The 15,548-nt window shown below is 41.4% G+C and overlaps 2 protein-coding genes across 3 annotated transcripts in view; one reads left to right on the top strand and one right to left on the bottom strand.

The window, feature by feature from the left end:
• Positions 1 to 1,401: 1,401 nt before the first annotated feature.
• Positions 1,402 to 3,400, bottom strand: LOC133129281 (protein FAM43A-like). The gene has a single exon (XM_061243250.1). It carries the CDS (start codon positions 3,190 to 3,192, stop codon positions 2,152 to 2,154), a length of 1,041 nt encoding a protein of 346 aa, XP_061099234.1. The 5' UTR covers positions 3,193 to 3,400; the 3' UTR covers positions 1,402 to 2,151.
• A 5,276-nt stretch (positions 3,401 to 8,676) lies between these two features.
• Positions 8,677 to 15,548, top strand: part of LOC133128416 (polyamine-transporting ATPase 13A3-like) — a 31,578-nt gene continuing 24,706 nt past the window's right edge. For both annotated transcript variants that reach the window (XM_061241917.1, XM_061241916.1), the window contains exons 1-3: positions 8,677 to 8,812; positions 14,981 to 15,056; positions 15,361 to 15,534. In XM_061241917.1, coding sequence (XP_061097901.1) covers positions 15,006 to 15,056; positions 15,361 to 15,534 — 225 coding nt within the window. In that variant the 5' untranslated portion in view covers positions 8,677 to 8,812; positions 14,981 to 15,005. The remainder of the gene's footprint in view (positions 8,813 to 14,980; positions 15,057 to 15,360; positions 15,535 to 15,548) is intronic.

The raw sequence follows: 15,548 nt of genomic DNA, 5'->3' as shown, positions 1-15,548 counted from the left end.
AGTCTGGAGATAGTCTAGCAGTATCTGCTTCATTTAACAAGTAAAAGTTTGATTCACTCCTGCAAAAAAAAAAAATGTTTTCCATGGGCAATGTAATTCAATATGCATATGTGCCATAGGGCACTTTTGGCCACTGAGAAGTACTGTTATTTTAAGCTAAACAAGGAGAATACATATCTTTCTAGCTGATTTCCCTTTCCAATTCCATTTTACACAGAGCTGGACCCCCTGAAGTCTGCCTGTATTTGTAGTTATGAAGTTGGTTGCTGCTTTACCAGCCTATTAGCTTATCTGGAATGCTAATGCTAGTTTAATTACATACAAAGCCATTGTGTTGTGAGTCTTCTCGCCCATAAACATAAGTGTGACGTGTGGAGTAGAGCTAGAATGTAATCAATCAGTACAATAATGACCAACCACATGGTCTCATACGGACACACAAGCATGCAAACACACATAACACTCACACTCCTATGCATGCAAATATGCAGATTTCACAGGCACAACCTTGAATGTGAGATGCAGCCTTCAACCATCCAGATTCAGATCATTTACTGCCAGTGTGCTTTCCCTTTAAGCACAGAGCTGCTTGTAGACGGTGCCGGCATGGACATCCGACACCTATTGTGTGCTTGCATTTATATTTCATGTCCATATCACTGACCAAACGCAGGAATGCTATGAGTAAATTAATTTGGGTGAGAATATAGAGCCCATTTTTGCAATATGGCTTCTCGACAGAGTGAAGTGTAAAAAAGCGCACCAGCCCCCAGAGTAGGTTTGTTTTGCAGTGACAATACGCAATCCAACGAGATGAGTCAGCCCTGAAAGGATTTCACACAGTCCTTCTGTTTCAGACTGCCATCTCCTCTCGGACAGGAAGAGCCAGGATTGTATTTTTTCCTGACCCCCATTGCCAATTAAACAAACACAGTGTCAGACATTATCTTTGCTTGCCATATGGCTGCTCTATGGGGGAGACCTGTTGTGCTCTTTATCTCTATTTATCTCAGTGTTTTTAGAGAAAAAGGTGCCATGTACTCTGGTAATAATTTTTCACCAAAATATAAAACTTGGTTTAAATATTTTAAGCGTGAATATTGTAAGCTTGTTGTTATATTATCATCTCGTTAGGACAACACAACAGCCTGCAGGCTTAGTGAAAGGTAGTTCTGTCATACTGATGAGGGCCAGAACCGGGCCGTATCAACATTTAAAAAAAAACTCTTCAAATAACTAAATAAATGAAGTCAACCGCGGAAACAAAGTGCATTCTTTCAAGCATTCTAGCCTGATTAATTTGTCGTTTGCAACGTTTATTGGATGGGTGTCTTAAGTTTTATATATAGTTTTGATATGAAGTCAGATAACGATGTCCATGCTTTCTGTCACAAGACAGCGTTGAAGGTTTTAGTTTTGTTCTTTATTGTAGAATCGTTCCAGGAAATCAGCCCACGTCTCTTTAAAAATAGCAAATATTCATACACACTTATAGATTATCATTTATTATAGACATCTAAAAACTTTAGGATATATTTTTCCTTTTGCACAGCAAAGATATAACATTTATGTTTATGAGAACATTTGGTGAACATTATGAAAATGTGAGTTGAACAATACCATGTACAATCAACAACATAACACGGGAAAGACAATTCCACAAAGGCTCAGAGAAAATAAACACGCGCCACACTGAAGGTATGGAAACATCGATTTCCCATTGATGATGGTCTTGAAAACAAATTTTTCAACATCGGTTCTGTTCGTCGAGAATTTGGCATTTCTTCAAGCGAAACAGGTGTGGGTAAACAGATTTGGTCCGATACAATCTCTCTTAAAGAGCAGTAATATAATGTTACTCTGCAGAGTCGTAACTGCATTTCAAGTCAAGGAAATAAATGTGTAGTCTTGTGGATTTGCAAGTACGCGTGCTTCCGATGAATAAAGATATTATGGTTTCTCTGCAACTCGTTGTAACATAACTTTTAGTCTTAAAAGTTTTCTTTCAAGTTGATTGGATGAGGAGACAGAACACCCTTGGCATGCATGCTCTTTGTGACGGACAACAGAAATGCTGAATGTTATAAAAGGTGAAGGTTTGTTCTAGAGGCAGTTTGGGTTTATGTAAAGGGTGAAGTAGGCTATGGATAATCAGCCAATGTCCTGTATTTTGCCTTCCACGAAGCCGCTGGAAATAGAATTGGGTTCCTGATTGCCCTCTATAGAGGAGTCACTGCCCGTACTCTCGCCTGACAGCAACCTGGTAACCCGTAAGTCAGATTTTAGTGTCTGCAGGTCGTTTCCAATGCACATTTCCCCAAGGTCATTAATAATCTGAGATAGTTCGCGTTTTCCTTTACCCAAGCAATCACTGTCAGAATCAAGAATATCCTCGCATTCAAAGTGCATGGCTCTTTCCTCCTCTTCTTCGCCGAGCAAGTCCTCGGTGATAGAGCCGAGCTTCGGCGCACTCCGACTGCGCTCCACTGGTGGCTTGTAATAGCACTGTCCGTTAAGAAGCTTTCTGATTGGCACCAGTGGGATTGTTTGATCACCTATTAGCTGCTGTTGCTGGTGCCTGGCATCGTCCCTTCGCTTTAGCCTTTTGAACTCAGCCAAAGCAGTCGCCGACGTCTGATACAAGAGCAGCGCCATGGCTTTAGCCTTCTCCGGCTTGGAAACGAGCACAGCATGGCACCGCAGCATCACCGCCTTGTGCTTCATCTCGTGTCTGTAAATCCAAGCGAAAATCTTGGGCAACCTCGGGTCTGCGACGCAGTAGGTTATCCGGTGCAGTAAGTACAAGTGGCCAGGTCTCCTCGCCTTGTCGTCCACATGAACCATCCGGATGCCCTGTGAGCTTACGGTGAGTTTCATCTTCGTGCCATTCTTGCCCATCTCGCTTTTGTTCCATATCTTGCTCACGGCGATGTCGGTGCAGCCTTCTCCTTTCGACTGGATTGTGGTGGCGTTCCCGAGGTACAAGACGGTGTATGTGGGGTCCTCGTTGGTAATTTTGACTTTTTTCCTCTTGGATTTAAACATGCTGCCCACACGGTTCAGGGCGCTCTCCGGGCACGACTTGGCAAAGGAGGTCAGCGCAGAGTAGTTCAAACTCACGGCATAACCCTTCTGTTTCGACTGCTTATCTCCTTCTATCAGTTCGAATTTATTCTTCTTCCAAGGCAGCATTATCTAGCCGTGTCCCGTAAACTTCTAGCAATAAAACCTAAAGCAGGAGACTCGTTTTTTTCCTGCACTTTGCAATCTACCTATTGCCTAACACAGATAGGAAATCGCCTTTAAAGCTAACCTCAAAGCGACTTGCTCATTTGTTTTCATGTGAACAACTATGTTCCATACCCCCTTCTTTCTATCAACGAGACTAGTCACAACTCTAGAGCTCGACGTTTATTGTAGAGACAGAGATCAGCTGTAAATATACCCTGGGATGAACCATTCCACCAAACCAGTAGGGGAGACGGGGAACGGGTGAGACGACCAAACTCTTAAAGGTGTAGAATCGATAATAAATATCTGTCTATTCAATCAGCTCAAAGCATTCTTTTGTTGAATTAATTCCAAACAGATTACCTATATTTGAATAAATTATTCAACACTAATATTGCATTCAACACTTGTCTTCTGTAAATAGTATGATGGTCTTAGTGCAAAAACCAGATCATGACAAACTGGGATACAACTTCATGAACTGGAATATTACCATAGGCTACATTTATCAAAGTGCAGGAATTCGGTTGGGAATAGCGAATAACGAACCTTTGTTATGCGCACGGCAACGAGATCTATTATGGTATATCATTCCACGCTTATAATGTATGATTATATGAAATTTTGTGTGGATTCCTTTACTTTATTATTGGTCTTAGCAATGACAATTACCGCAATTATGGATGGCAAGGAGTTACGCAGGTTTGTAATTTGCAGTGGGTAGAATCATAAAGAAACCTGATTAAATCGTGGCATAAAATTCCCTGGCGTTTTTACACCGGACTTACTGTTTTACAATATCGCCACCTGATGGACAGAATAAAGACCTAAGCACGTTTTAACAACTATGAAGTATATGCATTAAGCACAACTGTTATTTTTCCTCGAAATATTAAGAGTAAAAACAAACCATATAATGTAGAAGTGATGACAACACTGATAACATATACAAGAGATAACAGATGGGATCAGGTTAAAATTCCTTTCCATATGCTTTGCTTTTTTATTGCACATGGATCTTCTGATATGATGTGCTTTTTCAAAGTCCATGTTTCTGTCATGTTTCTATTTTCAGTTGCAAGCTAGGTTAGTAAAGCAGGAAAGGGCATATTTTATGGCTCACCTGATGTTGCTTCTGCGAAAAGGACTTTGCACACTCCAGTAATAATATTGTTCAGTGTTAAAATAGCTCCCCAAAGAGTGCAACTTCACTGAGCAAATCTTAACGACTTCTGTTTTTAAATTGTCAATGTTCAAAATGGACCCTGTGAGATAACTTTAGTAATGCCATTTTTTATCTCCAGCCAGCCACACAAAAAAAATTAATAATAATAATAATAATAATTAAATGACTAACAGTGGTCACACACAGTATTATTAAGTATATATATATTCAGCTGATTGCATACTTGGCACCACTGTCCATAATTGTTTTAAGTGAATCCAAAGTTTGTTTTTGAGTGCATATTGTAGCATATGTGCAAGATTTATTTGTGTGCACATTTTGTTAATGTAATATGGGCCTGGTGTGAGCTACTGCGTACAAAGTTTTTTCTGGACAAAAATAAGATACATAGAAATAAAGTATTTATTCACATTTAGAAAATAACACTTGATGGTAACTAAATGAAGTTGAAATACACCAACACACATGCTGGTATGTTGCAGTCTGTAACAGTCTTCATGGCCAGCATGCTGCAATGTACCCTATTGCAGCCTAGAACTTCTAACTCTTGAAAAGTCAATGATAAATGTTGTAGATATATTTGAGTGTGAACACTGTCCAAATTGCTAAATATTTTAAGCTACAGTGATTTTATACCAGGTTAATGTATTAAACATTGGTTACAGAGCATTAATACAGACATACCAAGCTGTTTTGTTGATTAGACATCACAGGCTCAAAGTTAATTAAATTATACAGCACTACATTCAATGCCACTGGAATTAACAGTATGCATGCCAAACCAGCATGCAGTTAAATGTATGTCCCACAAACCCCAAACTATAATTTACTTTAATTTATTTAATTTACATTGAAATATGAATCCCCTCCATAATTACTGTGTTTGCATGCATTCTGTATTCCACCATGAAATATGTGACATATAGTGGTACATATTCCTGTATCAGATATTCCTGTGTATATACTGTACAGAATGTGATAAGCATACAGTAGCAACCCAAATAAGCCCTGTTGGGCATGCATGTATTTTACCATAAAATCTCAGACTTTTTGGATCTACCATTAAGCAAGCTGCAGATGCAGTCAATTAAAATGATCATGGGATTCTGCAGCTACCACAGATTTCGGATCTTATTGTGACTACACCGGGGATCGAACCACCGACCTTGCAGGTCCCAGTTATTTACCTTAACCACTACACACATGATTGTATAGCACCTTTATCCAAAGCACTGTAAAACCGATGCTTCTCATTCACCCATTCATACACACACTCGCACGCCAACAGCAATTGGCTGCCATGCACGGCATTAACCAGCTAGTCAGGAGCATTTGGGGGTTAGGTGTCTTGCTCAGGGACACTTTGACACATAATAGACTACTGGTAATCTTTAGCAAATTATTTCATGACTTAATTCAAATCAGGACAACAAATTAGAGGTAGGCTACATTATGGGGTTATTATTGTCTCATAAATAAGAATAATTTGGCAATTCCACAGTATTGTCAACCTGAGCATGAAAAAATAAACTTACTTTGGAATTAAACTTATTGTTTCCCAAACAGTTGATTTTGAAATCTGATAAAATGTATTACCAGACTCTGAGCTATTGGATCCTTAATGACATCAAGAATTCCCTGACCTAATGGCCAATAAATGTTTTAGTCTCATTCCATACAGTGGGGCAAAAAAGTATTTAGTTAGCCACCAATTGTGCAAGTTCTCCCACTTAAAAAGATGAGAGGCCTGTAATTTTCATCTTTTCATCATAGGTATACCTCAACTATGAGAGACAAAATGAGAAAAAAAAAATCCAGAACATCACATTGTCTGATTTTTAAAGAATTTATTTGCTAATTATGGTGGAAAATAAGTATTTGGTCAATAACAAAAGTTAATCTCAATACTTTGTTATATACCCTTTGTTGGCAATGACAGAGGTCAAACGTTTTCTGTAAGTCTTCACAAGGTTCACACACTGTTGCTGGTATTTTGGCCCATTCCTCCATGCAGATCTCCTCTAGAGCAGTGATGTTTTGGGGCTGTCGCTGGGCAACACGGACTTTCAACTCCCTCCAAAGATTTTCTATGAGGTTGAGCTCTGGAGACTGGCTAGGCCACTCCAGGACCTTGAAATGCTTCTTACGAAGCCACTCCTTCGTTGCCCGGGCGGTGTGTTTGGGATCATTGTCATGCTGAAAGACCCAGCCACATTTCATCTTCAATGCCCTTGCTGATGGAAGGAGGTTTTCACTCAAAATCTCACAATACATGGCCCCATTCATTCTTTCCTTTACACGGATCAGTCGTCCTGGTCCCTTTGCAGAAAAACAGCCCCAAAGCATGATGTTTCCACCCCCATGCTTCACAGTAGGTATGGTGTTCTTTGGATGCAACTCAGCATTCTTTCTCCTCCAAACACGACAAGTTGAGTTTTTACCAAAAAGTTCTATTTTGGTTTCATCTGACCATATGACATTCTCCCAATCCTCTTCAGGATCATCCATATGCTCTCTAGCAAACTTCAGACGGGCCTGGACATGTACTGGCTTAAGCAGAGGGACGCGTCTGGCACTGCAGGATTTGAGTCCCTGGCGGCGTAGTGTTACTGATGGTAGCCTTTGTTACTTTGGTCCCAGCTCTCTGCAGGTCATTCACTAGGTCCCCCCGTGTGGTTCTGGGATTTTTGCTCACCGTTCTTGAGATCATTTTGACCCCACGGGGTGAGATCTTGCGTGGGGCCCCAGATCGAGGGAGATTATCAGTGGTCTTGTATGTCTTCCATTTTCTAATAATTGCTCCCACAGTTGATTTCTTCACACCAAGCTGCTTACCTATTGCAGATTCAGGCTCCCCAACCTGGTGCAGGTCTACAATTTTGTTTCTGGTGTCCTTTGACAGCTCTTTGGTCTTGGCCATAGTGGAGTTTGGAGTGTGACTGTTTGAGGTTGTGGACAGGTGTCTTTTATACTGATAACGAGTTCAAACAGGTGCCATTAATACAGGTAACGAGTGGAGGACAGAGGAGCCTCTTCAAGAAGAAGTTACAGGTCTGTGAGATCCAGAAATCTTGCTTATTTGTAGGTGACCAAATACTTATTTTACTGAGGAATTTACCAATTAATTCATTAAAAATCCTACAATGTGATTCCCTGGATTCTTTCCCCCCATTCTGTCTCTCATAGTTGAAGTGTACCTATGATGAAAATTACAGGCCTCTCTCATCTTTTTAAGTGGGAGAACTTGCACAATTGGTGGCTGACTAAATACTTTTTTGCCCCACTGTATCTCCACCCATAGTTTAATGAGATTTGTACGTAGAGATTGTATATAGAGAAATATGTTGCGGCATAGTGGCACAGTAGGTAACCGCTGCCTCATAGCAGCAATGAATGCATCCCAATCAGTGCCTCTGTGATAATTTATGGTTATTTAAAAAAAATTCCTGGCACTTTAAGCGAGGAGACATAAGCCGATCTGAGTAATCGTGAGACAGCTGCAGTTATTTTCGTTTCCACAAAGTGGCAGTGGTGGAGTGCCATACATCCAGTGGACGTGCAACCGGTTTTACTTACTGATATAAAATGAAAATGAATCCAGCCTTTCGCGTGGTGCTGAATTGTCAGCTTTCTTTGCTGCTTTTATCGTCTTTAGAACGGCTTCCTCAATGATGAATGGAGTGGTGGATGCAATACTTTTCAGAACCCCAGTGGCAGCCAAGCGCCCAAGAATATATGAAACGGCTTTAGCCAAACAGGGATTTTTACAACTTCCGTAAACCTCCGCAAAAAGTTACCGGCTATATGACGCTGGCTGAGTAAGACAGGTGATAAATGTGAGGCTGTTTTGAGAGGACTCATTGCACCTTCCACTGATACAATGTTTCCATTTGCGTTGAGTAAAATTATTATGTTTCCAAAATAAAGAAGCTGGATTTCGGTAAACACACACAACGCTGGGGGGTATTCTTCCTCATGTACGACAGCAGATGCAAAACGGTTAATAGTTGCCATATGATAATTCAAAGAAAGAAGAAGAATCACAAATAGTTGCAGATACCACAACGGCACACATTGCATATACGGTGTGGCCATTGCAAGCATAATATGCGTAATTGATATTATTCCCACTATTCTCCATATGTGGGTCCTCACATTACCTCATATCCTGGTTCTGACTTCCTCCGAATCTGGGTGAGGGAGCCAGGCATTTAGTTGGGAAGATTCGAAAGAACGCTGAGTTACTCATTTTGCAGCTACTTTGCACACGCGCGTTCTCTGCGCGTATGATGTGGCGGTTTCTCAGAGAAGCTCCGGTCATTTCACAATATCCTTATACAGAAACGTCCTGTCAAACAGAATGAGTCTCAGGTGATCGAGTCTTGGTGGTTCTGGGTGAGTTACATTACTATTTAAGTTCATTTATGAACTACAAAGCACTCCTGCCTCTATATAGCTGCGGGTCAAACAAGTCTACTTGTTGTGAGTGTACGCGCGCGTGTTGTTGTGAGAGGGAAGTTCTGTTGTTGGTTTCACCTAACGGTGCCTCGCTAGCTAGCTTTTTGCGTTTGTTGGAATAACAGATCCTTTAATAACGTTAGCCATTGATCCCGGGAGTAACGTTGGACTTGGTTCCTGTCAGTTAACTTTTAAAATGTCGCGAAGGTTATATTGTAAGTGGAATCGTAAGCAACTTGGCTAGCTAATAGGTAGCGCCGCATAGCTGGAAAGTTTTCAAAAGTGATTGGCCGTGTCGTTTACTTTAAGAAACCTGTAATTCGTTTTAGATGGTTGGTCACCAGTATGTAGTTAAGCACATAGTTGCTGAAACTTCACCACGAATCCAGCCACGTGGCTAGCGCTAGCTTGCTTGTTGGAATTGTCAGTTGTGAATGCAATATAACGTAAACTCACGATGTTCCGAAAAGTGCAACTTTCATGACGAATAACTAAAAAAAATACTTCCAGGTCAGCTTTGGTTTTTCACTGTGTGCCATTTATAATTCCATACGTTTTTATAAAAACTTGATACGACTCACATACGCGATCTATCTCAGCATACAGTGACATGGTAATAGAGCTCTACTGTGGTGGGGAAACAGTTGTTAACGAGCAAGCTTATACACGGTTCAGCCTGCATAACACTGAATAGGTGTTCGGACCACCGTGAGCTAACACGGTCTTCCAAACGCTGAGACGTTGTGCAGTTATTTGTCTGTGTTTTAGTGTCTGAGACGGTCAATAAGCAACCATAATCATAAATCACATTCCTCAGGAGAAAAAGTACCACTGGAACTACGTTAATGTCTGGTGGAAGCGGCCAGTTCCCATGTTCCGAACAGAAGTGTTAGTTTGCCGCTAACATCACTGCACAATTAACTTATACAACGCCGAACGGTATCAATATTTTTTAATTGCCACCCTTGTCATGAGCCACACCAAAGGCATTGGAGGACTTCTCTTTCTCCCCTCCCTAGTGTAAAACGTAGCTATGACCAGCTTGAAATAGCAGCTAGGCTACCACCTGTTTCAGAATTTAGCTTGAGCTGGTCAAACTATGTTGAGTATGGAGCTGGTCTAACTGATCAGTGACTGACTGTCCCTGACTGTCCCATCATTTTGACATCCCTGGTTTACCATTTAATTTAAGGATTGTGCATACAGTTTGCAGCTGTAGCTTTAATTTATGAAAGGTCTCAAAGTGGTTGGGCTGATAATTAAGAGTAGAACTGGCAGGGAATCTTGAAATCCTGGATAAGCCCTTTCCACAAAGTCCAGCTTTAGATTAATGCTATTTAAATAGAAATTTAGCCTTAGTTGCAATGATAGCCCTCACAGAAACCAATTCAGAAAATAGTCAGAATGTAGCAATCGTAAATATGCATAATACCAACTTGTATTATGTTGGCCAAAATTATTTGTATAAATGAAAATGTTTCCATCACCTAGGTGCACATTGTGCCAACTGATATCTACCGGTATCATAAGTAGGTAATGCATGTCACGGCACATGAAATAAGCAAGAGGATAATCTTAGTTAACTACCATTTCTCTGGAATCTAGGGTCAGCTAGGAATAAATGAAAGTCAGACCTTCTTATGATTAAAATAGAACCAATTTTGATGTGTAGGTGCAAAATACTGGATGAACTAAACATGCAGTTTCCGGTTCAAGTCAATTATCACTTCTGGAATGCCACAGTAATAACTAGGCTATATTATCCCAATTAGGCGATATAATATATACTCTGGGACTGTAAAACAAGACCATATTTCTATATTGGGTAGCTATATTAGTTAGCAAGTCCTTCCCAAACACTTCCTGTAAGGAAGGTAATTATAGATGGTTATTGTTCTCAAATAGCCTTTTACACCTTTTCCCACCCAACGGACTGACGGCTTTACACACGAGGCCTATAGGTACTAGATCTGGCTTTGTTGCTGTACTGATTTGTCATACGATGTGACACACCCCCTCTGGTTCCCTACTGTACATGACTGATGAGAATTTTGTGCTAAATTGCCCTTTGCTGACCATGAGAACAATGCTGAAGTAGTATCTGAATCTGTCATTGGGTTTCAGCTGACAGGAATTCCTCCCTGTTGGGATAATGGATCACTGCTGTGGCTAATGGCGCAACCTATGGCAGATATTCAAACTCGAGGACAAGATTAAGTGTGGGGCAATGGGAAATTAATTGGGGGTTTTTTTCTTCTCAATATTCTGATCTAAGTGTCACTTCCTGTTCTGCACAAAAGCTACACTTGTACGGTGACGTCTTTGAATAGTCTGCCGGGCTGAACTTTTCACTTTTCCTTCTAAGCCTTGAACGGTGTTTGCCAACCTGAAATTCTCAGGGTATTAAGTCATAGCTGAAAATGTCCGAGGCCAAGGGATTTGATAGATTCCCTGGCAGAGGTATCTCTCAGAGGTGTGCTCAAAGACTGCAGCCTCTCCATAGTGAGGGACCTCCAGTGGTGTAACGCAGAGTATGCTTTTAGCAGACTGCTGCAGTTTGTGTGTTAGGTCCTGCTGTCGGGCTCGGTAGAGAAAAGCCTACAAAAAGTTAAAGCCATAATAATTGTTTTGTAATAATGCTGTGATAAAGCCAGATATGCTGAGCGATTACTGGGACTAAAATACATACAAAACACCATAGGCCAATATACTGTAGCCCTCTATCTACTAAACTTGTGCACATTTAGTGTATGTGAGGTGTGATGAACGAGATGGGATGAATGTATAATTTGTGCTGTCATCCGATTGTCACTATGGACTTTATGAGCCCTGTTTCCTGGCCGGTGCCTGGCGTGTTGTGAGCTGGCATGCTGGCGACTTGGTATTTTCGTCATACCTTCCTGACCTCTCTGGTAATTTCCGGATTCGCCGTGCGCTGAAGTGTGAGGAGTACCACTGGTCGGAGTGTGTCCGTCAAGAGCAAACAGCGCATTGCCATTTTGGTGTTGCATATTTACATTTTTCAGGCAGACAACTATGCAATCTGCCCTTTCAGCACCTGCTTGCTCTACCCAGGTCTAAGGTGCAAGTTGCACCCCAGTCTATGGTGTATTGCTAATTTCGGGGCTTTTCCATGCAATACGCACATGATCAGAACAGTTCTTGTGTATCCTGTGCTGTTCAGTTTGTCTTTGATGTAAATCCCACAAGCAGTTTTAATTCCTGTATTTATTTCTGTTTTTAATTGTTTACGGCTATTCTCATACAACACTGTGGTCCATGGGCTATTGTATTTTATTATTTTTCTTACACGTCTGTTAATGAGAAGAATTACAAAAAATGCAACTTGAACAGTCTTCATTTTAATTATGTGACTAGTTAAAATGATAACTACAGTACTGGTGTGAGGCCTGCCTCACTTCCTGGCACAAAGCTTGACCAATCAGAAACAGTGGGTAATTTAGCACAATGTGCTGACGGAACTATTTCTTAACACGCCAAGCTTACAAATGTCTGTTTACATAGTTTCATTACTTTTTCCACAAGTCTGTCCTGTTTGTGTGGGTTGGATTTGGGGTTTTCGTGTTTGTTTCTTGGAGCTCAGTGTTCGTCTCACGTGGATTAACCCCATCCACAATAACCGTACCAGATTTCACTTTTCAAACCTCGTGTTTTCATGTTAATCTTCTTAATCTAATTTTTTCCAGGTTTCTCCATTTTATTGAGGCAGTTGAGATTAGTCTGATTGTCTTGCTCCGTGGTGCAAGGTCTCAGAAATGTTGCCGATGATCACAGCAAATGGGCTACATTATTCAGAGAACTCTTATTTTGATCGACGCTTTTAGGAAAGTGGTTTAATGGTTCATTTAACAAACCAAAACATACGGTTTCTTAATATCCTTAGACATAGTTTTTTTTGTCTTTTCATATTTTGGTGAATACCTATTATTATTCCAAGCATTATGACTGGAAAGATAATATAATTTAATTGAAGTTGCCAAGGAGATAATACAGCTGGTAAAGTACACTTAACATATCACGGTAGCAGGCCTGTGTCGGGAGCTTTGAGAACTCCAGCTGCTTGGGAATTTCATTCTGGGAATCCATAGGTTACACATTAATTGATGTCTGGAGAAATTCTTAGTGATTGTCCTCAAACAATGCCTTTGCAGATGAAGAAACTGAGATACATGGCAATGTATCTATTAGTTTGTGAACTGTCGCATAACTTTATGCACTTCCGCCTTCTAGTACACTTCATTAAGGGAAATCTGACTTGAAGCAGGTCGTGCATAATAGGCATGACAGGCATTGATGCTTCTCCATTCACCCATTCATACACACACTCACACACCGACAGCGATTGGCTGCCATGCAAGGCCCCGACCAGCTCGTCAGGAGCATTTGAGGGTTAGGTGTCTTGCTTAGGGACACTTCGACACAGCCCGGGCGGGGGATCGAACCGGCAACCCTCCAACTGCCAGGCGACTGCTCTTACTGCCTGAGCCATGTCGCCCCCAGTACTAACATAGGAGTTATAGTGTTCAGTTTGGAGTGATATTTAATGAACATGTACACAAGACAACATTAAACTTATAGCTCTATCTAGTTTTCTTTTGAAGTGTTACAGGAATAGCACATCGGAAATGTTGTAGACAGGTGTTTGTAATGAGAGCAGCGGGGCAGGAATGGAAGCGTACGGATGAAACGTAGTAAAATCCACCAAAAAAATAGTTTTGCCATACCACCTGGTAAAGGTCTCGGCTGGACTTTGCACCCTGCTTCTGCAAGATGGATTAGTTTTGTGACTGACAGGCGAATTTGGGAAGGCAGAACATTTTCTGCTGAACCATGCGCCTCAAATATGCCTCAAAACAAACTCTTGGTCAAACAAAACGCATTCAATGGTCTGCCGACACACCTGTTTAAACCTAACTATTTATTTGTTAATCAAAGGAGGTTGGGTATCATAGTATCCTAGAGGGTATCATAAACATGACTGTTCTACCTTGAAAGAGAAGCACGGCCTTCAGTCTTCAGGTTTCCTTCTAGGGTCTGAACGGAGAGACAGAAATAATAGCAACCGTGGGAGGAAGCTGGGAGCGCAGCTATGAGCCTGCCAACCTTGCTAATGGGCTGTTGGCACAGATGCCACTGGGTTGTGATAATCTGTACACGGCATTCTTGCCGGAGATAATTGGCCGAGTAGCACTGACCCATCCTCATAGTTAAACGCCATAGATGTTTGTATACGTGGCAGCCAATTTGAAAATGCTTCCCTTTCATTTTTGCGTTATCTTCAAAACACACGCGACAGTCCCACCCCAGAGAAAAACATTTATAAGCGTGAGTTATGGTGCATTGCCTGGACTGCTTCCACTGGAAACCTACAGCTCTTGGTGGACAGGGAATTATACAACGGGTGCTCCGAAGTGAAATGTCAGAAGTTGTGCGTGTAGCTGTAGGTTTCCAGTGGAAGCAGTCCAGGCAATGCACCATAACTCACGCTTATAAATGTTTTTCTCTGGGGTGGGACTGTCGCGTGTGTTTTGAAGATAACGCCAAAATCTGAGCCATCCTTTTTTTTTCAGGATAAAAGGTGTTTGTGTTTAGTGAGCTAAATGCAGTATTGTACACCTCATAAGACCCATAATATCATGTGTCCATATGTCCTTTCGTCTTCAAATGTGCTTTTTGGAAAACTGCCTCGACACTGATTAGAAAAAACAATGCAGAATGATCATTTTTGGAGATATTGTCCCGTTGTGACTTGGCTCCGTTGTGTCCTAAGTGCACCAGCCACAGCTACAATAATTTGTATCCAGTCAAAAACAGTGAGAAAAAAAGCTTCTACTTTCACTGTGTTTGAGGTTCTGTAACTTTGTTTTAGTAATATTTGGAGTAATTCTGTCTGGGAAAACAAACCCAAAGGGTTACCTTTCAGAAGAGACTAGTAGTCAAATGGGTTCAAGAATAGTAACCATTTTGTTTTGATGTTGGCACTGCACCTCTAGTGGCGTTTGTTGCAACATTAATATACTTGTAAGCTGTTTTGGCCAACTTGTAACTTCCTTCTCCTTATTTTTTTGCCCCATCCTTGAACAGTCCAGTGGGGCTCCTGGGTGGAAAGATGGAGAAGGAAGATCTGAAAATTGTGAACAAAGGCCTGGAGGATGAAATGGTACGTGAGCTGTGCTGCTTATTCATACTGGTCTATCAGCCATGCTGCGCTTGCTGGGAAAGCTATCTCTGATGTCTTTTTGCATATGGCTGCATGTTTGTGGATCTCAAAGAACTGTAATGATCAGCTGAGCATTTGGTGTTTTCTTACCATTTTCATCTGATAAAAAGTAAAGTGAAATATATTTTCTTGTTTTGAATGTTTCTTTTGCCTCCCCAGTGTTTGCTGTACAATTTTCAGGGTTATCTTTGAATGTCTGAAATGATGAGTAGGATGCGCGCTAATCTGTCTCTGGTGCCCACAGGAGGTCTGTGGGTACAGGCCCTGCCGCTGGAAGCTGGTGTTGGTGGGCCTGGGCGTGGTCTGCACCGCCGGCTTCCTGCTGCTGCTCCTCTATTGGATGCCCGAGTGGTGGGTGAAGGGCACCTGCACCCGGACCACCCTCCAAGAGGCCGAGGTCCTGCTGCTCAGGTCCACCGTACGTACATTCCA

Source organism: Conger conger, chromosome 5 (assembly GCF_963514075.1).
Source record: "Conger conger chromosome 5, fConCon1.1, whole genome shotgun sequence".
Lineage (NCBI taxonomy): Eukaryota > Metazoa > Chordata > Actinopteri > Anguilliformes > Congridae > Conger > Conger conger.
The sequence above is the reverse complement of the archived record's forward strand: the minus strand, read 5'-3'. Positions and strand labels throughout refer to the sequence as shown.

Coding starts and splice junctions, on each gene's coding strand:
- LOC133129281 (XM_061243250.1), bottom strand. CDS start 3,192: ATGCTGCCTTGGAAGAAGAATAAATTCGAACTGATAGAAGGAGATAAG.